We start from the raw sequence: 23,726 nt of genomic DNA, 5'->3' as shown, positions 1-23,726 counted from the left end.
TTAAGCCTTAACTGAATACCAGATTGTTTAAATTAGCGATGCACTGCTGGAAACGAACGCAGTGGAAATTAATAAACTGAATTAGATTAGAGCCAGAACGAAATGCAGGTTCAAATAGACTCAGGTGAGATCAATGCACGTCGATTGTTAACTCAATCAAGATATGAGGGTAAAAAGAAACAACTTCCTTTGGTAATTAATGTCTGATTAAGAAAGCAAATTGGTTCAAAATATGTTTAAAAGGACATCATATGATCAAAAATAAAACCCCAAAACTAGAAGCCTTAGGTATATGCATCAGCATGAGGAATCTGGCACACTGCAGCACCCCCTGTGGGACAGCCTGGGCCCCTGCGTGCTGAGATGGCTGATAAAGCCATCCGCACGCAAGCCTGGCAGGAGCAGGGCTCGGGGGAAGCAGTGAGACCGGTCTTTCAGGTTTCCTGCTCGTTCTGCCGCTCTGTGCATGCGATCCACTTGTAAATGATCCAGGAAGCCAAGATGCACACACAATGCTCCCGGGGCCATGGGAGTTTACATAAGCACCAAGAACTGATCCGGCTTGGGGAATGTTTTCTTAATTCTTCTTGATGCATTCATAAAGCAAAACTATTTAAGTGATGAGTTCTCATAAGGCATTGGCAGGCTTCAGCCCTCTGCCTTTCCTCAGGGTGAATGCAGACGTGTTCAGTGAGGTGTTAGTGCCAGTGTGAGAGAGTGAGGGACACACAGCACTGCAGACTGTACCCAGGCAAGGGGAACCAGTGATAATGAGTGCATATAACACCATCAACAGGGCGTAGGGTCACCCTGGGCACTAGTCCCATGTGACGAGTCTGTAAGGTATTAAGTGGTACGGCAGGGATACAGCAGCGCTCCTCCTCAGAGAAGTTGTGCTTTGGGGTGCAGTTCCCCAGCATGTGCCGTAGATAAGACTGCTCACTTTTACATTTAAATGATGTGCCAGACCAAAGCCTGGGTTCCACCATTCTGCAGTAGTGTGCTGTTTTCATCTGCTCTGTTGCTTGCAATACCCCTGTTTATCAGGACTATCTCAAATATAACCATGTACAGGTGTCATATATCTGTCAGTAGTATTACAGCTGAAGTATGTTCCATTGTCAGTGTGACAATAACCAGTATTATCAGGTCCTCACTGACTCCATTATAGTCTGGCCCAGAAGTGGAGGCTGACATTGCTAGGTGCGATACTAAGCTGGTTTGACAGACTATTATTATTATTATTATTATTATTATTATTATTATTATTATTATTATTATTATTATTATTATTATTATTATTATTATTATTGTTTGTTTTACGTCTCATCCGAAGGACGAAGCACAAGGAGGTTAAGTGACACACAGTGAGACAATGGCTGGGATTGAACCAGCAACCTCCTGGTAACAAGTAACCACTGTACCATCAAGCCTCTAAAGTACAAATATATAACTAAATGAACTCTGCCATGCAGCAGTAACACAAGCAGAGAGTGCGAGAGAGGGGAGGTATGAGTTCAGGACCTGCTGGCTCTGTTCCAAGCTCCCTGTATTTAAGAATGAGTTTGCGTGTCAAGATGTTCTAGTGTAGGCCCCACCCTGTCAGGTGATTCAGGCATGCATGGAGAGTGTTGTGTGAGAATGAATACTGGAGCTCAGCTCTCGGTGTCACACAGGCAATCACGCACACACACTCACACCTAGCTGCACGCAGCTCCACAACCTGTGCTGATAGAGACACTGATTAGGTTGATCTCTGTCTCTCTGAAATAACCTAGTAACCTCTAAATAATTACCTTGTGCAGGCAAGCAGGCACTCAGGCACGCCGCGACTGTCTAACCAGCCCCTCCAACTCCCAGGGCATGAACACTTCTATCAACAGAGAGGGAAGGAAGCTCTGTGCCACTAATGTAAACAGGTTATGCAAACCCTGACTTCTCAATGGCAGTGCAGCAATTATACTACAGTGGTACGAGGCTACCATACGACAGTAAAACCTATTTTTAAGGTTAACCTCAGCATAAAGACCACCTCACTTTTTTTACAACAGATTTGCCACTATTGACAGCAATATAAAGCCACCTTTTCAATATTTATTTATTTATTTATTTATTTATTTATTTATTGCATTTATATAGCCCTTTTTGTGCAAAAGTATCGCAAAGCACTGTACAGTACAAAGCAGAAAAAAGAACAAGCCACAATACATTTGTATAATCAGACCATTTAAATAACAGTATACACATAGTACAAATGCAGCAATTTAAAAGTTACATTAAAACCCACTAAGATGAGAAAGCCAGAGCAGAGCATTCCATAATTTAGGAGCTCTACAAGAAAAAGCCCTGCCTCCTCCCGTGTTGCTTTTGTTGACCCTAGGAATAACCAGCAGCCCTGCATCCTGTGATCTCAGAGTGCGGTTTGGAAGACACAGGGTCAGTAACTCCTGCAAATAACTAGGTGCTAACCCATTCAGGGCCTTGTAAGTTAACAGCAACATCTTAAAATCAATTCTATACTGCAAAGGGAGCCAGTGTAAGGCCAATGGAGGCCAAGACATGGCTAATATGTTCACTTTTCCTGGTTTTAGTCAGAATTCTAGCAGCGGTATTCTGAACAAACTGCAAGCGGGATACCACACGTTTTGGGACACCAGAAAAAAGTGCATTATAATAATCAATTCTAGATGAAACAAAGGCATGCATTAGTCTCTCGGCATCAGATACAGAAATAACTGGTCGATGTTTGGCTATATTTCTCAAATGGTAAAAAGATACTTCAGTAACTTCCCTAATATGAGAGATCAGGATCAAAGATGACCCCCAAACTCTTAATTTCTAGTTTAAGTTTTGATGAGAGACTGCAAGGGTGAAGCTCGTGTAATCCCACATTTCCTTTTAGTTGGTTCTGTGATCCCACTAGCATAACCTCTGTTTTATCTGAAATCAACATTAGAAAATTCTGTGACATCCAATGCTTGACGTCTGTAAGACAAGTAGCTAATAACACCCAGGCAGAAGAAATACCTGGCTTTAGGGACAAATATAGCTGGGTATCATCAGCATAGCAAAGGAAGTTCACTCCATGTCTGTGGATAATGTCACCTAACGGTAGCATATATAATAAAAACAACAAGGGACCTAGAATCGAGCCCTGTGGAACACCACAGACAAACTCCGATAATGCCGATTTTACTTCCCCAACAGAGACAAACTGAAATCAGAAAGATAAGATTTGAACCAGGACAGGACAAGGCCAGACAGTCCCACTGTGCTTTCAAGACGATTCAGTAGGATGGAATGGTCTACAGTATCAAAGGCAGCACTTAAATCAAGAAGAATTAAAACTGATGGAAAGCCCGAGTCAGAGCTTATCAGCAGATCATTCACAACTCTGACAAGGGCCGTCTCGGTGCTGTGTCAGCACGAAAACCAGACTCAAACGTATTGAATATACCATTAAGAGTTAGAAATGTTTGTAATTGAATTGCAACAACTCTCTCTAGAACCTTATCTAAGAATAGTAGTTTGGAGATAGGACTATAGTTACTGAGGACTTTAGGGTCCAAATTGTGTTTCTTAAGCATAGGCTTTACCACAGCTACCTTAAGTGCTGAGGGAACTATACCAGAGGAAAGTGAACCATTTATAATTTTTAAAATGTGGGTATTAATAACACCAAGAACATCTTTTAATAGTTTTGTAGGAATAGGATCAAGAGAGCATGTAGTAGCTCTCATATGTTGAACTAGCTCTGTCAGATCCTACAAGGTAATCCAAGAAAAAGCCCCTACATTAACCTTAATAGGGACAGTTTGTATAATTGTGCCGGAGTCCACCTTAATAGAATGTGTCTGTGGAATCTCATTTCTGATGTCTAGTATTTTATTTTTAAAGAAATGTAAGAAGTCATTGCAGCTGTGAGAGGAGCCAATGTCAAGGGTAGAACTATTAGAGGTGGGATTAATTAATTTATCTAGGGTAGCAAAAAGAAATCTAGGATTATTTTTATTTGTTTCAATTAAATTAAAATAATATGATGATCTAGCCAACGCCAGAGCCTTCCTATATTTAACCAGGTGGCCCTTCCATGCAATGTAATGAACGTGCAGTTTAGATAGGAATGTGATCAAGATCATTATTATTTGTTTATTTAGCAGACGCCTTTATCCAAGGCGATTTACGGAGACTAGGGTGTGTAAACTATACATCAGCTGCAGAGTCACTTACAACTACGTCTCACCCAAAAGACGGAGCACAAGGAGGTTAAGTGACTTGCTTATGAGTCAGTGGCTGAGGTGGGATTTGAACCGGGGACCTCCTGGTTACAAGCCCTTTTCTTTAACCACTGGACCACACCGCCTCCTGTAGTGATATGGATATTGTCAGACTCCCCCACACTGCACACACACACCACACGTCTGTATGCACATATAACACCACCTTATAATACTGTAAGTATTCGGTGGCTACTTTTATTCATGTTGAGTTGATTTATCATGGAGGCGAGCAAACAGTACCAGAGAAAAGGCATGATTAGAACAATTAACTATAAACAAATTGTGTATTGGATTGTGGAGTTCTATCGTAATTTTAAAAGCTTAATAAATGTATAATGAAGTGTTACATACATGGTATACATGCATAATAACTAACAGTGACAGTGACAAATGACAGTTCAAACATATTTATTTATAGCCTACAATCGTACATACTAAAATACATACATAAGAAAATAAATTCCAACCAATATAGATAGATGGCTTACCCCCCGCCCCAACCAAAAAATAAATACATTTATTATTTTTTTTATTTTTTTATATCTGTGCCGTCCGATTTTTACCCCAATGCCCGATAATCGTAAATCAGCATTTATTCTTATTTAGTCGTTGAGACAGGAAGTGATGCACGTGACCTGCAACAATTAAGCTTTTTAACGGAAAATGTGTTCATTATCTTGCTACTAAAGCTCTCATTACTACACCACAAGTTCAATACAATAACACTGTTTTTTGAAAATCCTGCCCCCAGTGTGTTACAGTATCAGGACCACTGTGAGATGTTTGCTCCAGGACTATTGTGATGTCATTGCTGGCAATAGTTCTGCTCCGGTTTCTCCAGCACTGCGTTGCCATGGAAGATCATCAGGTAAGGGTTATTCAGCACTGCATTGCCATTGAAGATCATCAGGTAAGGGCTATTCAGCACTGTGTTGCCATTGAAGATCATCATGTAAGGGCTATTGCATTCCCTCTGCCATGCAGCTGTCTTTGACACAGTGTGCTGGTTTGTCAGACAGACAAGCAGACACCTGCTCAGCACTGCTCCCACCTGTTTAGATTTGCAGGTTAATGCATTAGTAAAAATAATAACTTACTATTGAGATAGCAAAATAAATCCAGTAAATCTCCCCTCATGTAATTACTGTCAATGATAAAAGATACATTATAGTTAAGATTTTTAATGGGCTACTGTGGCAATGTGCCCTGCCCCTGTGTGCATTTGTGTGTTAAATGTTGGTGTACAGTCATTGGTACACGGGATATAAACGGGTCTGTGTTTCACGTGTATTTAAATTGTATATTTGTATTTAGGCACGGGATTGCACATCACTGCACGTGCATTTAAAGTATAGTATGTGAGCACGGGGTTGCACAGAATTAATTCACGTGCTGGGATTCAAGTGAATAATTAATTAGTAATTGAATCCCAGCACAACAGTATATATATAGATGCACATTTTCATTCACTCGGAATTGGGTGTTCGAGAGTGTAGAACGGGAGAGAGAGAGAGAGAGAGAGAGAGAGAGAGAGAGAGAGAGAGAGAGAGAGAGAGAGAGAGAGAGAGAGAGAGAGAGAGAGAGAGGAGAGAGAGAGAGAGAGAGTGAGTTAGTTAAAATAAATAAACGTAAATATAAGTGTTGTACTCACCGTGTTTGTTTGTCTCTCCGTGCACCGTTTGTTAAGTGTTTTGTTTGTCTGTTTTATTTTGGCGTAAAGTGCCGTGTCCTGTTTTGTGTTCTGTTTAAACCTTTATTTTGTTTAATAAACGCTGAGTGCCACCATTGCACTCAGCATTACTCATCACCACCGTCTGTCTGTGTATTCCTTTCTGGTCTGACGCCACCCACTCCAGCCATCTTTGTGACAGCTACCTAATCATGTTGTTGAGTCAGAACACTTGGATTCTTTAAGACCCAACTTGACAAAGTTCTGAGCCCAATCAGCAAATAGGAACTGGAAGAATTTAGATGCATCATGTATCAAGTAATCAGTGTTATAAAATGGCAAGAACAGATGGAGTGATCTCACTGGCTAACAAGTGTTCAACCTGTGCAGTATGTCACCATGCCTCAGCACTCTGTGAAGAAGTGTCTCCTTCCCTCTGTCCCCAGGATATCTTTCTGTGCTGCGCTTTGTCCAGGTTAACTATGCCAACCCCTTTTAGGATTTTAAAGACTTCATCAAGTCCCAAATTTTCGGTACTGAAAAATGTTTTTACCATAGTACTGCATTTCACTGTTTAATATTTCAGTCTAGGAGGGTTGCTTTATTTCACATATTATTTTTGATATAATCTCATGCATTGCAACTTTGATGCCATGAGATCTTTGTTTTCAATAAAACACTGTTAACAATATAAAACTGGCAGAAACCAATCAGAACAATCAGGGATTAAAATAATACTCCCACTGCATAGCAGTTTGATCCATTCCTGGTTTTACTGTGAATTTAATAAGATTCACCTGAGCTTGTTACCTGTACACTGTAGCTAATCAAGCTCGTATTAAAACCTGCTATGCAATAGGAGTCTTCTTTCCATCACTTCCTGTCTTATTTTCCTGGAACAATCACTGAACTTCAACAAAGATGTTTCTCCATAGTTTTATACGATCCAGTGGTTTTATTCCTGTTAGATTGTGTGTCTACCCTTTGTTTCCGAATAGGTATTACCAGTACAAGTGCTTCTTAAACATGATGTTTGAAGTCTCTGACAGACATGGTACAAAAGCAGCAAAGTTATAATAAAAGGATTAGCCATAAGATAGAGCACTTCCTCGCTGACATGAAGAAGGGGAAGGCGAGACAAACAGGCTTGGTTTACTTCGCAAATCTGGTGAACTGAGTTCAAATTCAGCTTCAGGGTTCAACTAAAACAAGTTTCTAGTGGTGTGGCAGGGCAGAGGAAAAGCCCTGCTCATAATTAGAGGGGGCACGGCAAAGCCCTGCTTGTAAATGTATGCTTGTTTATTAAGCACGGCTGAATGTATTGTTATGATTTTAAATTATTATTATTATTTATTTATTAGCAGACGCCCTTACCCAGGGCGACTTACAGTTACAAAAAATACATATCAAGAATTACAGTACAATTAAGAGCAAGATACAAAATACAATGACTTCAGTCCTAAGAAGAGCAAATACAAAACACAGTACGATTTGATATCGGGGCAGTTCAAGAGCAGATAACAGTGTTGATAGTTACACTAGGGTTAGATACAAGTGCAAGTGAAATAGAAAGTACTGCAGATTGGGTTAAGTGCAGGATTAAATACAGTAAAATAGGGAGCAGATACAGTGGCTCTCAAAAGTATTTTCTGTTTTGTATTTGTAATTCACTGGTTGCCTACGAGGGCTTGAGAGGAGGCGAAATTGGGAGTGAGATATTAAGAATGAGACCAGATGAGAGGATTTCTCAGTTTGCTTAGGAGGTTTGAGAGGGGTGAGACATTTGAGAGTTTAAGAGTGAGACGAGTTTGAGGGATGGCGAGATTGAGGGCTGGAGTTTGGGAATGGTGCTTAGTAACATTGAGGTTAGATACTGATAGCAGGACGAGATAGGGGGGACGAAGAGTTTTCCCTTCTCGTCGGGTCAGGCAGCATCCTCTGGCTGCTGGGCGACGTAGAGAGGGAGACATGAGAAGAGCAAAGGATTAGATATAAACACTTTCCGCCGGGTCAGACAGCATCCTCCGACTGCTGGGTGACGTAAAAGTGAGAGAGAGAGCAAAGTTTAGACATATAACATACAACAAACTGACTCTCGCTCCCGACGGGTCAGGCAGCATCCTCTGGCTGCTGGGCGTTTAGTGGAGCAAGAGACAGGAAGGGGACGAACAGGACAAAAGGACAGATCCTTCGCAACTCAGTGCAGCATCCTCAGGCAGCTAAGCTGGCAGCTGGGCGGCGTGGAGAGCTTAGGAAAAAGTGTCTCGGGTCCGTTTAGGAGAGACGAAAACAGAGAAACCCCCCCCCCCCTCGGTCGGGGCCCGCTCAGCAGGTGGAGGCACGGCCTACTGCATGAGGGGGCTGAAATGGTCCTGGACCTGAAATAGAAGAGAGGAGATGGGACAGCAAGGTTGAGGCCTGGAAGGCTTAGCGCATAAGCAGCAGAAGAATAGGATGTGGCCGGGGGTCCCCTCAGGCCGGCGAGGAACAGCCGGGCGGCAGTGGTTGAGACGAGAGGCCGACCCGGACAGCCGGGGGAGTGAGACTCACTTCCCCCCCTGAGGGAGCCCTGTGCGGACAGTGCGATATAGAAAAGAGCAGAGGAGGGGAGGAGGAGGAACAAAAAACAAACACAGACAAGGAAGCGGAAATAGTGCTGGGTTAAAGTAGAAAAAGAGAGCAAGATAGACAGGAGGGGCAGCCAATAACACATACGTGGAGCAGTGCTGGCCATGCCCTAATAATTGATGTGGCGAGCGCTGCATTGTGCGATTGGCTGGAAATACTAAATGAGGCTGAACTGGGATCAGCTTCCACCCGGAAGAGATCGCGGACGCTACCGGGCAGGATGCCACGGAGGGAAGGTAAGACAGGCTAAAGAAAAGGAAATAGGATAAGAAGAAACAAGGAGCGCAAAGCGGGAGAGCGCCCTCTACGGCATCCCCCGAATTACGCCTAAAGGCTAACATTTAATTTAGAACAATTTGTAGATTTTATTTTTCACTTTGACATTATGGACTTTTTGTGTTGATCAGTGGCAAAAACACCTAATTAAATCCATTTTGATTCCATGTTGTAACACAATAAAATGTGGAAAAGTCCAAGGGGGGGTGAATACTTTTGAGAGCCACTGTATATCCTGGTTAAAAGAGTTCAAAGTTTTTGGAAGTCGATAGACAAAGAACATTTTACACAAACATGTGCCAACCCTTGGAGCGGCCAGGCTGGCAGAATCACAGGATCACAGATTATAGTTGGTATCGTACCTGTTAACCAGAGCTCTTAAATAACAAGGCACCAATCCTTAAGAAACTTAAACACAAAACAGACCAATGATAAAGCCTTCGGTCTGTAAGTGAAAGCCAGTCTAATTTTTACATACATGTCGCAATGATGAGGGCATAATAATAGGATCATGCTATAGACCGCCAAATTCAGAGGCCGAGCAAAATAATCTGTTATACAATGACATTAGAAATGTGTGTAGAAAAGGAGAAGCCATACTAATGGGGGATTTCAACTTCCCCTGTATAAAATGGGAGAACCCGGTGGGGAGCACGACAGATGAAATTGAAATGGTGGAAATGACAAATGACTGTTTCCTAACGCAATTTGTCAAGGCACCGACTAGAGGGGAGGCATGCCTTGATTTAGTCTTTTCATATAACAAAGACAGAATAACTAAAACAGAGGTCAGAGAGCCATTGGCAAACTCAGACCACAACATGTTCTCATTTGAAGTTTTTTTTAAGTTTTAAAAGTAATGACTAAAGCTAAGGTTTATAATTTTAGAAAAGCAAACTATGAAGGTATACAACAGAGACTAACAGAAATAGATTGGAGTAAAATAGAGAAAACATCCACAGAAAAAGGGTGGCTGTTTTTTTAAAAATGTAGTACTAGAGGCACAAAACAATTACATCCCAAAAGTAGACAAATCTAAATCTAAAACAAAATGGCCAAAATGGTTTAATAGATCAATTAAAAAAAAAATATTCAGCGAAAAAAGGCACTTTTCAGAGCATTTAAAAGGGACCAAAAACAAAGTACACAGAAAGAGTACTTGGAACTGTAAACACAAGTCAAAAAGGAAGTTAGAAAGGCCAAGAGAAAGACAGAAATCAATATTGCTAAGGAGGCTAAAACCAATTCCAAAATGTGTTTTTCCAATATTATAACAGCAAGAGAACATTCAAAGAGGAGGTTAAATGTCTAAGAGACACAAATGGCAAAATCATAGACGAAGAAAAAAAAATAGCAAATATATTAAATGATTACTTTTCACAGGTTTTTACAAAGGAGGACACGGACAAAATGCCCCACATGTCGACCTGTTCCTATCCAGTTTTAAATAACTTTAGCATAACAGAGGCAGAAGTGTTAAAGGGACTAGGAGCTATTAAAATAAACAAATCCCCTGGGCCAGATGAGATCCTCCCGATAGTACTCAAAGAAATTAAAGAAGTTATTTACAAACCGCTGGTCTCTTGACACAGGGGTTGTACCGACAGACTGGAAAATTGCAAACGTAATACCAATCCACAAAAAGGGAGACAAAACCGAACCAGGTCACTACAGACCAATAAGCCTGACTTCTATTATATGTAAACTTATGTAAACTATAATAAGATCTAAAATGGAAAATTACCTACAGACGTGCTCAAATTTGTTGGTACCCCTCCACAAAAAACGAAGAATGCACAATTTTCTCTGAAATAACTTGAAACTGACAAAAGTAATTGGCATCCACCATTGTTTATTCCATATTTAATAGAAATCAGACTTTGCTTTTGATTTTTTATTCAACATAATATTGTAAATAATAAAACAAATGAAAATGGCATGGACAAAAATGATGGGACCACTAACCTAATATTTTGTTGCACAACCTTTAGAGACAATCACTGCAATCAAACGTTTTCTGTAGCTCTCAATGAGACTTCTGCACCTGTTAACAGGTAGTTTGGCCCACCTTCCTGAGCAAACTGCTCCAGCTGTCTCAGGTTTGATGGGTGCCTTCCCCAGACTGCAAGTTTCAGCTCTTTCCATAGATGTTCGATAGTATTCAGATCAGGACTCATAGAAGGCCACTTCAGAATAGTCCAATGTTTTGTTCTTATCCATTCTTGGGTGCTTTTAGCTGTGTGTTTTGGGTCATTATCCTGTTGGAGGACCCATGACCTGCGACTGAGACAGACCTTTCTGACATTGGGCAGTACGTTTTGCTCCAGAATGCCTTGATAGTCTTGAGATTTCATTGTGCCCTGCACAGATTCAAGGCACCCTGTGCCAGGCGCAGCAAAGCAGCCCCAAAACATAACAGAGCCTCCTTCATGTTTCACTGTAGGTATGGTGTTCTTTTCTTTGAAAGCTTCATTTTTTCGTCTGTGAACGTAGAGCTGATATGACTTGCCAAAAAGCTCCAGTTTTGACTCATCTGTCCAAAGGACATTCTCCCAGAGGATTGTGGCTTGTCAATATGCATTTTAGCAAATTTCAGTCTGGCTTTTTATGTTTTTCTTTCAAAACTGGAGTCCTCCTGGGTCTTCTTCCATGGAGCCCATTTTCGCTCAAAACTGACGTACCTTCACCTTGGAGTTCAGCTTGTATCTCTTTGGCAGTTATCCTTGGTTCTTTATCCTTGGTTTTCTACCATTCGCACTATCCTTCTGTTCAATCTGGGGTCGATTTTCCTCTTGCGGCCGTGCCCAGGGAGGTTGGCTACAGTTCCATGGACCTTAAACTTCTTAATAATATTTGCAACTGTTGTCACAGGAACATCAAGCTGCTTGGAGATTGTCTTGTAGCCTTTACCTTTACCATGCTTGTCTATTATTTTCTTTCTGATCTCCTCAGACAACTCTCTCCTTTGCTTTCTCTGGTCCATGTTCAGTGTGGTGCACACAATGATATCAAACAGCACAGTGAAATATCACTATAATCCAATTATTTATTATCTTTTCTAAGGGGTACCAACAAATGTGTCCAGGCCATTTTAGAATATCTTTGTAGAATAAGCAATAATGACATACCATACATGATAAAATAGCTTTTAATTTCATCACTTTTCAGGAGGAATGAAGCATTATTTCAATGAGCTGTAAGAGTACCAACAAATTTGAGCACGTCTGTATATGGTAACAATATCCTGGGAGACAGTCAGCATGGTTTTAGGAAAGGGAGATCGTGTCTAACTAACCTGCTTGACTTTTTTGAGGATGCAACATTGACAATGGATAATTGCAAAGCATACGACATGGTTTATTTAGATTTGCAGAAAATTTTTTAGACAAAGTCCCGCATAAAAGATTAATTTTCGAACTGAACGCAGTAGGGATTCAAGGAATTAGGGAGTGTGTAACAGGGCGAGGTGCCCTGTACATTGATTTGTTTATTTCTTTCTTTTGAGAACGGGGTACCCCTCTGCCCCTATGCAGTGTATTGTATTGTTTTGCATTTGTTTGTTTTAGTTGTTGCAGTAATAGTCATATTATTATTATTATTATTATTATTATAATTATTATTATTATTATTGTATTTGTTAAATGTATAGATGACAGGGAAGCGCCGTGGTTATTGTTTTATATTTATTTATTGTTTATAAATATGACGGCGTAGCCGATTGTTTTGTTTAGTAGCGTGGATGGGTAGCCCCAACCACAGCAGTTTAAAAACCTTGTGCAGAAGGTGGCCATCTCCCCAATTAATTAAGTGATTAATTCGTTGCTAAATCGGGAGATGGTCACCTGCATAAAAGCCTGCAGCTCGCTGCACTCAAGGTGTGGGTGTTAGAGCGGAGAGAGCGAGCGAAAACGAAACTAAAACAAAAACGTAAAGGAATTGCCCAGCCTGATCATGTATTTTGTACGCGAGATTTGCTTTGTTTGAACTTTTATTTTGCTCAGAAATGTCTTCATCTAGACAATGTGGGGAAGCTATAAAAAAGGCTAACAAGATGATCGGATATATTGTGAGAAGTGTTGAATTTAAATCAAGGGAAGTAATGTTAAAACTTTACAATGCATTAGTAAGACCTCACCTAGAATATTGTGTTCAGTTCTGGTCACCTCGTTACAAAAAGGATATTGCTGCTCTAGAAAGAGTGCAAAGAAGAGCAACCAGAATTATCCCGGGTTTAAAAGGCATGTCGTATGCAGACAGGCTAAAAGAATTGAATCTATTCAGTCTTGAACAAAGAAGACTACGCGGCGATCTGATTCAAACATTCAAAATCCTAAAAGGTATAGACAATGTCGACCCAGGGGACTTTTTTGACTTGAAAAAAGAAACAAGGACCAGGGGTTACAAATGGAGATTAGATAAAGGGGCATTCAGAACAGAAAATAGGAGGCACTTTTTTACACAGAGAATTGTGAGGGTCTGGAACCAACCCCCAGTAATGTTGTTGAAGCGGACACCCTGGGATCCTTCAAGAAGCTGCTTGATGGATTCTGGGATGAATAAGCTACTAACAACCAAACGAGCAAGATGGGCTGAATGGCCTCCTCTCGTTTGTAAACTTTCTTATGTTCTTATGCCTTCCTTGAACTGCAGAACTCCAGACCCCAGGAGAAGATGCCTTCCTTGAACTGCAGAACTCCAGACCCCATGAGAATATTGCCACTCTGCTTCAGGGACGGTCCAATTGGGGCTTTGTTTTAGGCTAAAGGGCAAATCTCAAGGCAATTGGCTCATACCAGTGATGTTGTCTTTGTTGCTCAAGCAGAATAAACAAACAATGTATGTGCTCCAGTGTCAGCTTGTACTGCGAGTGCAGCAACCAAATCCTATTTTGATTCCTGAAGTGGTTTCAACGATACTAGTTTCTGTTTATAGAGAATTTGAAATCCTTAGGAATGCAGTGTTCATTTCAGGTGTCAGCACATTGGTGACCCCTATGAAGACTTTTCATTGATTTGGTAATACAGAATTTTGATTCAACCAGCTGCATTGCTGCCCTCTAGTGCGGGTCCTCGTTATTGCAGGCAGCACCAAAAACACCCGCAGGCTGCTGACATTGTGACCGAACAGGTTTTTTGGATGAAGGAGCATCGCTGTTCACCTTGTGCTCTCTCTCTCATTTTTCTATGAACTCTATGCCCTTCCTTGTTCCTCGTATCCTAGCAACGCCTCAACATCAACTTTTACAACACTCCAAACTTTCCTGTCTTGCAGGAAGTACAACAGTGAGAAAATAATTTTTAGCCCACATACTTTTGCCTTCTCACTATTTCTATGTAATAAACTAAACTCAACTGAGCTTTTTCACTCAAACAATTAGAGCAGAATAAAACTTTAAACAAGGATTAACTCTTTTAATGTGGGATCGGATGATTTCTGATGGGTATTCATCCACAACTTCAAACATTCAACATTAGAACATGAAAACTATATCAACACAGTCCAGTTGTAAAAATGCTTTAAGGCTTCTTTTTAACATCAGACATTGGGACCAATACTCCCTCCCCCTCCCTTCTCCTTAATGTATTTGCAAACCCCCTAAAATGGTATCATCTTTTCGCAATGAATCATTTGCAATAACATTTTCCTGAACCCTCCTTATTTTTTCGTCCATTTGTATTTTCAGACATTCTCTTATTGAAATCCACGAGGAAGGCATTATTGCCGAAATGTTCTGGTTGAAATACCAAAGCACAGGGCCCAAGCTTCATCAGCTGGAATGCTGGTACAGAGTATATGCTGTGGATGAGCAGGAGAGGGGTCAGGGTATGCCCCATGCTCGAGAGTGTTTTGGACAATGATTAAATATTGCAATTACATTTCCCACAATAAAAGAAAAAGAAAACAACATTGGTTAATTTAAAATGATATAATTTGCAACTTGAATTAAGAACCCATTAAAGAATGGAGTGTACATACAATATATATGTTGATAATGACAAACTTCAGTTTTGCACATCACCCAAGCTGTGATCTTACATATATGTTTTATTTTGCAGTTTGTACAATGACTGTCACGGGTCAATTTGCAGGTCTAACCTGTGAAGTGCAGGTCACTTGATTGGTCGTAAAGGTTAATGTAAACAGTGTGGACTGGGTCTGTTTTCTGGTTAAGTTCAGTGCACAGAAGGTACAAGAACAATAGATGAAAAGGATTTACTGTAAAGCAATGCAAGGGTTCAGGAAGGTAACCCTATAAAAACACACCTGCAGGTGAGGCAGGCAGCCAATAAGAAAACCCCACCTTCCTCCAATTACACTATGTAACACCATTTTTGTTCCTGGGTAGTAAGTGTTATTTCCTAATTGCTTATGCCTCAAAAGTATAGAAAATGGCTATTATTCCCCACAAACTTTGCTTTTGTGACCAGGAGTGATATTTTGAAATTTACCTATTTCCAATGAGAAAACGGGCGGATTTGTGTCTTTTAGTTCACATAAAGTCAGAAAAAAACAACATATGAATCAAAATTAACATGTATTTATACTAAAGTAATACAGAAATGACTACAAAAGATTTAGAAGTAAGTAGTTTTTCGAGATTTACGATTATACTGTAAATCACTTTCATGAATCAGCCCCCAAATGTAGTCTCCCATCATGTTCTCGTTATACTGTCCTTCATTGACAGCTCATCCAGGAGCCTCAAAGCTGTGCTGCTCCATAATGGTAACAAGTACCCGTCTCTTCCCCTGGCTCACTCGGTGCACCTCAAAGAGGATTACAACAGCATCAAGACCTTGCTGGATGCCTTGAAGTATGATGAGTACGGCTGGGACCCCCGGAAGGTGCTGATGCCACCGCTGCACATCAAATTGGGCCTTATGAAACAATTTGTCAGAGCTCTAGATAAGGAGTCAGCAGCCTTCAAGTACCTTCAAGACTTCTTCCCTAAGCTGTCTGAGGCAAAGGTCAAAGCCGGTCTCTTCGTCGGACCACAGATAAAGAAGATCCTGGAGTGCAATGAATTCCCCAAGAAGCTCACTAGTAAGGAGAAAGTGGCTTGGAACAGCTTTGTCGCAGTGGTTCGGGGCTTCCTGGGCAATCACAAGGCTGAAAACTATGTGGAGCTGGTTGAGACTCTGGTGAAGAACTACGGCACAATGGGCTGTAGGATGTCCCTCAAAGTCCATATCCTTGATGCTCATCTTGATAAATTCAAGGAGAACATGGGAGCGTACTCGGAGGAGCAAGGCGAGCGCTTCCACCAGGATATACTGGACTTTGAACGCCGCTACCAAGGACAGTATAACGAGAACATGATGGGAGACTACATTTGGGGGCTGATTCGTGAAAGTGATTTACAGTATAATCGTAAATCTCGAAAAACTACTCACTTCTAAATCTTTTGTAGTCATTTTTGTATTACTTTAGTATAAATACATGTTAATTTGGATTCATATGTTGTTTTTTTCTGACTTTATGTGAACGCAAAGACACAAATTCGCCCATTTTCTCATTGGAAATAGGTAAATTTCAAAATATCACTGTCCTGGTCACAAAAGCAAAGTTTGTGGGGAATAATAGCCATTTTCTATACTTTTGAGCCATAAGCAATTAGGAAATAACACTTACTACCCAGGAACCAAAAAAAAAAAAAAAATTTGTTACACAGTGTTATCAATCAACTAGTCAGCGAATCAAGCCAAGGAAATCTGAACTATCTCTCCTGTTGTGTGGGCCGTGCTTTGAGTTTACCTCCTCCTCTCATGTCTGTGTTTTGAGTTTGCCTCCTCCTCTCATGTTGTATGTATTTTGAGTTTACCTCCTCCTCTCATGTCTGTGTTTTGAGTTCACCTCCGCCTCTCATGTTGTTTGTGTTTTGAGTTTGCCTCCTCCTCTCATGTTGTCTGTGTTTTGAGTTGCCTCGTCCTCTTATGTCTGTTTTGAGTTTACCTCTTCCTCTCATGTCTGTGTTTTGAGTTTACCTCCTCCTCTCATGTCTGTGTTTTGAGTTTACCTCTTCCTCTCATGTCTGTGTTTTGAGTTTACCTCCTCCTCTCATGTCTGTGTTTTGAGTTTGCCTCCTCCTCTCATGTTGTCTGTGTTTTGAGTTTACCTCCTCTCATGTCTGTGTTTTGAGTTTACCTCCTCCTCTCATGTCTGTGTTTTGAGTTTGCCTCCTCCTCTCATGTCTGTGTTTTGAGTTGCCTCGTCCTCTCATGTCTGTGTTTTGAGTTTACCTCCTCCTCTCATGTCTGTGTTTTGAGTTTACCTCCTCCTCTCATGTCTGTGTTTTGAGTTTACCTCTTCCTCTCATGTTGTCTGTGTTTTGAGTCTGCTTCCTCCTCTCATGTTGTCTGTGTTTTGAGTTTGCCTCCTCGTCTCATGTTGTCTGTGTTTTGAGTTTACCTCCTCCTCTCATGTCTGTGTTTTGAGCTTACCTCCTCCTCTCATGTTTTGAGTTTGCCTCCTCCTCTCATGTTGTCTGTGTTTTGAGTTCACCTCCTCCTCTCATGTTGTTTGTGTTTTGAGTTTGCCTCCTCCTCTCATGTCTGTGTTTTGAGTTGCCTCGTCCTCTCATGTCTGTGTTTTGAGTTTACCTTCTTCTCTCATGTTGTGTGTTTTGAGTTTACCTCCTCCTCTCATGTTTGTGTTTTGAGTTTACCTCCTCCTCTCATGTCTGTGTTTTGAGTTGGAGTTGGAGTTGGAGCTGCCGTCCCGAGAGCCAGAGGGGGTGGAGCTGCCGTCCCGAGAACCAGAGGGGGTGGAGCTGCCGTCCCGTGAGCCAGAGGGGATGGAGCTGCCGTCCCGGGAGCCAGAAGGGGAGAAGGCTGAAGCCTCTCAGCAGCCCTTGCACATGCTGCTGAGAGGAGCTCAGGGGAGGCGCACCCGACTGCGACGGCAGGAGGTGCCAGCCCGACTTCAGAGACCGATAGAATGGCCACAGCCACCACCGCCAATGCCGGACTGTCTGGAACCGTTGCCACTGGAGGAGCTGGAACTGCCGTTGCCAGAGTGGCTGCTGTCTCCGCTATCTCCGCCTGCTGTTCCAGAGGGTCTGTCTGCTGTTCCTGAGGGTCCCCCGTCTCCACCTGTTGTGCCAGAGGGTCCGCCTCCTGTTCGTGAGGGGTCGCCGTTCCTGCCTCCGCCACCAGAGGGAGACGGGCCGCCGTTCCCGCCTCCGCCACCAGAGGGAGACGGGCCGCCGTTCCCGCTTCCGCCACCAGAGGGAGACGGGCCGCCGTTCCCGCTTCCGCCACCAGAGGGAGACGGGCCGTCGTTCCCGCCTCCGCCACCAGAGGGAGACGGGCCGCCATTCCCGCCTCCGCCACCAGAGGGAGACGGGCCGCCGTTCCCGCCTCCGCCATCAGAGGGAGACGGGCCGCCGTTCCCGCCTCCGCCACCAGAGAGTTTGGCCAATTGCGGCCTCCATACTTTGTACATGGGGGGAAATGTGTGGCAGAGCAGGGCTCTGCCCTTGGAAATACTGGCAGGGATGGAGTTAAATACTCCTCCCTGCCCAGGTTGATTGCGTCAGGTGGGAGCAATCAAGTAATTAATTATTCAATGATCACCCAGCCACCTGGCATAAAAGGAGGCCTCAGCCTCCCAGTAGAGGGAGAGTTCTAGAAGGAGAAGAAGCAAGAGTGTTTTTCTGTGTGTGCTGTTTCTGTTCATTTTTGGAAAACCAGTGAAGGCAACCAGCCTGGAAGCCGTATTTTTGTAAGTTTTGTTTTGTGCTTATTGTTTATTATTTCTGTTTAAAACCTTTTTGTTTGGCCCTCGTGCCGGTTTATTTTGTATTTTTGTGTATTAAAAAGCTTTATTTTTGAACTTCTCACACTGTCTCTGAGTCTCAACCTCTGTCATCCTGTCACACTTATATTGGTGACTCCATACAGTAGATCCCTTATATTGGTGACTCCATACAGTAAATCCCTTATATTGGTGACTCCATACAGTAGATCCCTAAGTGTTGGGGTCAAAGAATGTCAGAATCCATCACAACTGGATAAGCAGCGCTCTAGAGGTATCAGGGATATGATAAGCGGAGCTCTAGAAGTATCAGGGATATGATAAGCGGTGCTCTAGAGGTAGCAAGGATATGATAAGCGGTGCTCTAGAGGTAGCAGTGATATGATAAGCGGTGCCCTAGAGGTAGCAAGGATATGATAAGCGGTGCTCTAGAGGTAGCAGTGATATGATAAGCAGTGCTCTAGAGGTAGCAGTGATATGATAAGCGGTGCTCTAGAGGTATCAGGGATATGATAAGCGGTGCTCTAGAGGTAGCAAGGATATGATAAGCGGTGCTCTAGAGGTAGCAGGGATATGATAAGCGGTGCTCTAGAGGTATCAGGGATATGATAAGCGGTGCTCTAGAGGTAGCAGTGATATGATAAGCGGTGCTCTAGAGGTAGCAAGGATATGATAAGCGGTGCTCTAGAGGTAGCAGTGATATGATAAGCGGTGCTCTAGAGGTAGCAGTGATATGATAAGCGGTGCTCTAGAGGTATCAGGGATATGATAAGCGGTGCTCTAGAGGTAGCAAGGATATGATAAGCGGTTCTCTAGAGGTAGCAGGGATATGATAAGCGGTGCTCTAGAGGTAGCAGGGATATGATAAGCGGTGCTCTAGAGGTATCAGGGATATGATAAGCGGTGCTCTAGAGGTATCAGGGATATGATAAGCGGTGCTCTAGAGGTATCAGGGATATGATAAGCGGTGCTCTAGAGGTAGCAGGGATATGATAAGCGGTGCTCTAGAGGTAGCAGTGATATGATAAGCGGTGCTCTAGAGGTATCAGGGATATGATAAGCGGTGCTCTAGAGGTAGCAAGGATATGATAAGCGGTGCTCTAGAGGTAGCAGGGATATGATAAGCGGTGCTCTAGAGGTATCAGGGATATGATAAGCGGTGCTCTAGAGGTAGCAGGGATATGATAAGCGGTGCTCTAGAGGTATCAGGGATATGATAAGCGGTGCTCTAGAGGTAGCAGTGATATGATAAGCAGTGCTCTAGAGGTAGCAGTGATATGATAAGCGGTGCTCTAGAGGTAGCAGTGATATGATAAGCGGTGCTCTAGAGGTAGCAGGGATATGATAAGCGGTGCTCTAGAGGTATCAGGGATATGATAAGCGGTGCTCTAGAGGTATCAGGGATATGATAAGCGGTGCTCTAGAGGTATCAGGGATATGCATCTTCTGTCTGGGATTATAATGGTATTTCAGTGGTGTTTAAACTGTTCTGTAAGTTGTGTGCTTCCTCCATAACTATTAAAAACTCAATTCTGCTAAATTTAGAAATACTAAAAGAAACATAATCAACTCAGTAACAAACATTTTGACTGGAAGTCTTTTTCAATGTCTGTCTGTGATGGGCAAAGGGGGTGCAGTCTGTAATTCGATCTCCCAATGCTAGAGGGCACTGAGCCAGCCCAGGGTTTCCCTTACCAGGAATCGTGATATCTATCACACTTGGAGGCCACCATCTTGGTGAGGGAAGACAGCGCTAGTGTGCAGGTCTCTGCAACTCTAGGCAGCCATTATTATGGATACCTGCCTTCTCTGGGATTGGTGTTCGGCTGACTACAGGGGCAGAGCTCTGGGTACCAAAGGGAGTGCACTGTCTCACAGCCCTTAGCTCTTGGAGCTGGAAAGCAGCAGGAGACTACAGTGTGGGGCTTGTGTGTGCTGGGCTTGCTGTGCTTTGACTGCAGACTAAGCAGGTGGAAGGTACCTGTCGGACAGCAGGAAGCCACAGCGGAACCTTGTAGTGGTGACATAAACGAAGACAGGCCTCCACTTCACAAAGGAATGGCTTGGGGACCTTTTCTTTTTGTTTAAACCATCACACACCCGCCCTCACCTCGTCTGTCTGTGCCTATAATCCTGTTTGGTTTGGTTTGTTTCCTTTAAGGCTGTGTTGGACTTTGTTTATCTCTCTGCTCGTCCACCCACACTGTCATTGAATTTATTACATTTCTTTTATTTCTAAGTCTTGTGCTTCCTGTGTTTGCATTGGTGTTTGTACCTGCAGCTGCATTTTTTAAATTCCTCCTATATTTTGAAAGGAGAAAATTAATCTTAATATGTTACAAAATGAGAAAAACAAACACACTGAGAGTGCTTGAGAGAACTTGGGTAATATTACTCAGCTTTTGGGTCCAGTGTTGTAAAATTAACAGGCGTTTTACCTCTTCCAAAAAGTAGGAGCTGAACACTGGAGATAAAACTTTTGAAAATAAAGCACTAAGCCTCCCTGTCATGTGTTCAAACCAGACAGCAGTTTGTCCTGTCCTGAACCCCACTCGCTTGACCCCGCCTCCTTCCCAGCTGGGGGCATGGTCTCCAGTGCAATGCCCCACCTCCTCCCGAACGCTTTTTCTTGAAGGTCGATGATGTCATGGCGTATGTCGGCCATCATTAGTAGCAAGAAGTCGAAGGAGCCAGGAGGACCCTGGGAAAACAGAAAAGAAAGGGCAGCTCACTTAGCCTAGCCACACAGTCCGACTGCTTACACTTCCTGTGAACGGTGTGAGTTAAACATTGGACTAGCTGCATACCGTGCATACCCTAAAACAAACCAAGCTAAAATATTTGCTTACCAAATAGGAGGGGTGTGTCAATACTCATATTTTCAGAGTAATTCCCTTGTTTTAAGTTGTTAGGTATTCACTAAATGAAACAAAGCATGTTGATTACTCTGTTAATTCATTATTGACAACTTGACTAATTAATTAATTAAACAGGAATAAGTAAAGAGGCTGCAAGTACAAGAGGTCACAGAAAGGACAGCAGCGGTCAGCAGCTTTCTGGAAGATGTGAAGGCAGAGTTGTTAACCACAAAGATTCTTATGAAACAGGATTTCTCCTTTATGAAATTACGTTAAGGACTTCTACAGAACAAACTATATTTAGAAAAGGTCATTATAATTACAAAAGCAAAGACTCTTAGAACTAGAATTATTGCCTTATAAGGAAAGTGCACCACAGACCCCTACTTGTAAAAGACTATTTAAACCAAACAGAGCACAATGCTCTCAAACTGAGAAAAAACTTTCAAGCTCAGCTGTACATGTTAGTGTGTTTCTTTCCTTTCCAGGACAGGTTTGATTAGTGAAGTGCAATTTGAGAGTATGACTTACCGGCAGGCCTCTGGGACCAGGGAGCCCCCTTTCACCCTGAAGAAAATAGACAGACACCCGTCAGAAACAGCAGAGTCTGTAACCATCCTCCAGAGTAAAACCAGCCTGCTACACAGCTACCCACCCCCACAGACCTAGCCATTCCACCTCCTAATGAACCTGTCAGAAACAGCAGAGTCTGTAACCATCCTCCAGAGTAAAACCAGCCTGTTTACACAGCTACCCACCCCCACAGACCTAGCCATTCCACCTCCTAATGAACCTGTCAGAAACAGCAGAGTCTGTAACCATCCTCCAGAGTAAAACCAGCCTGCTTACACAGCTACCCACCCCCACAGACCTAGCCATTCCACCTCCTAATGAACCTGTCAGAAACAGCAGAGTCTGTAACCATCCTCCAGAGTAAAACCAGCCTGTTTACACAGCTACCCACCCCCACAGACCTAGCCATTCCACCTCCTAATGAACCCGTCAGAAACAGCAGAGTCTGTAACCATCCTCCAGAGTAAAACCAGCCTGCTACACAGCTACCCACCCCCACAAACCTAGCCATTCCACCTCCTAATGAACCCGTCAGAAACAGCAGTCTGTAACCATCCTCCAGAGCAAAACCAGCCTGCTTACACAGCTACCCACCCCCACAGACCTAGCCATTCCACCTCCTAATGAACCTGTCAGAAACAGCAGAGTCTGTAACCATCCTCCAGAGTAAAACCAGCCTGTTTACACAGCTACCCACCCCCACAGACCTAGCCATTCCACCTCCTAATGAACCCGTCAGAAACAGCAGAGTCTGTAACCATCCTCCAGAGTAAAACCAGCCTGCTACACAGGTCCCACCCCCACAGACCTAGCCATTCCACCTCCTAATGAACCTGTCAGAAACAGCAGAGTCTGTAATCATCCTCCAGAGTAAAACCAGCCTGTTTACACAGCTACCCACCCCCACAGACCTAGCCATTCCACCTCCTAATGAACCCGTCAGAAACAGCAGAGTCTGTAACCATCCCCCAGTGTAAAACCAGCCTGCTACACAGGTCCCACCCCCACAGACCTAGCCATTCCATCTCCTAATGGATTTAAAAACTTAGGTTCGGAAAGAAGGATTGCCCTCTATACACATTATGTCATCCATTTATGACCAGAGCCATATACAGTGCCTTGCGAAAGTATTCGGCCCCCTTGAACTTTGCGACCTTTTGCCACTTCAGGCTTCAAGCATAAAGATATGAAACTGTAATTTTTTGTGAAGAATCAACAACAAGTGGGACACAATCATGAAGTGGAACGAAATTTATTGGATATTTCAAACTTTTTTAACAAATAAAAAACTGAAAAATTGGGCGTGCAAAATTATTCAGCCCCCTTAAGTTAATACTTTGTAGCGCCACCTTTTGCTGCGATTACAGCTGTAAGTCGCTTGGGGTATGTCTCTATCAGTTTTGCACATCGAGAGGCTGAAATTTTTGCCCATTCCTCCTTGCAAAACAGCTCGAGCTCAGTGAGGTTGGATGGAGAGCATTTGTGAACAGCAGTTTTCAGTTCTTTCCACAGATTCTCGATTGGATTCAGGTCTGGACTTTGACTTGACCATTCTAACACCTGGATATGTTTATTTGTGAACCATTCCATTGTAGATATTGCTTTATGTTTTGGATCATTGTCTTGTTGGAAGACAAATCTCCGTCCCAGTCTCAGGTCTTTTGCAGACTCCATCAGGTTTTCTTC

The 23,726-nt window shown here is 42.8% G+C and overlaps 1 protein-coding gene across 1 annotated transcript; it reads right to left on the bottom strand.

Annotated features, from left to right (window-relative positions):
• Positions 1-17,001: 17,001 nt before the first annotated feature.
• Positions 17,002-22,172, bottom strand: LOC131730027 (zyxin-like). Its single transcript, XM_059020317.1, has 2 exons — positions 21,999-22,172; positions 17,002-21,310 (listed from the first exon to the last, which is right to left on the bottom strand). The coding sequence occupies exon 2, from the start codon at positions 18,219-18,221 to the stop codon at positions 17,496-17,498; it is 726 nt and encodes a 241-aa protein (XP_058876300.1). The 5' UTR covers positions 18,222-21,310; positions 21,999-22,172; the 3' UTR covers positions 17,002-17,495.
• Positions 22,173-23,726: the final 1,554 nt, after the last annotated feature.

The sequence above is a fragment of the Acipenser ruthenus genome, unplaced genomic scaffold (assembly GCF_902713425.1).
Source record: "Acipenser ruthenus unplaced genomic scaffold, fAciRut3.2 maternal haplotype, whole genome shotgun sequence".
Classification (NCBI taxonomy): domain Eukaryota; kingdom Metazoa; phylum Chordata; class Actinopteri; order Acipenseriformes; family Acipenseridae; genus Acipenser; species Acipenser ruthenus.
The sequence above is the reverse complement of the archived record's forward strand: the minus strand, read 5'-3'. Positions and strand labels throughout refer to the sequence as shown.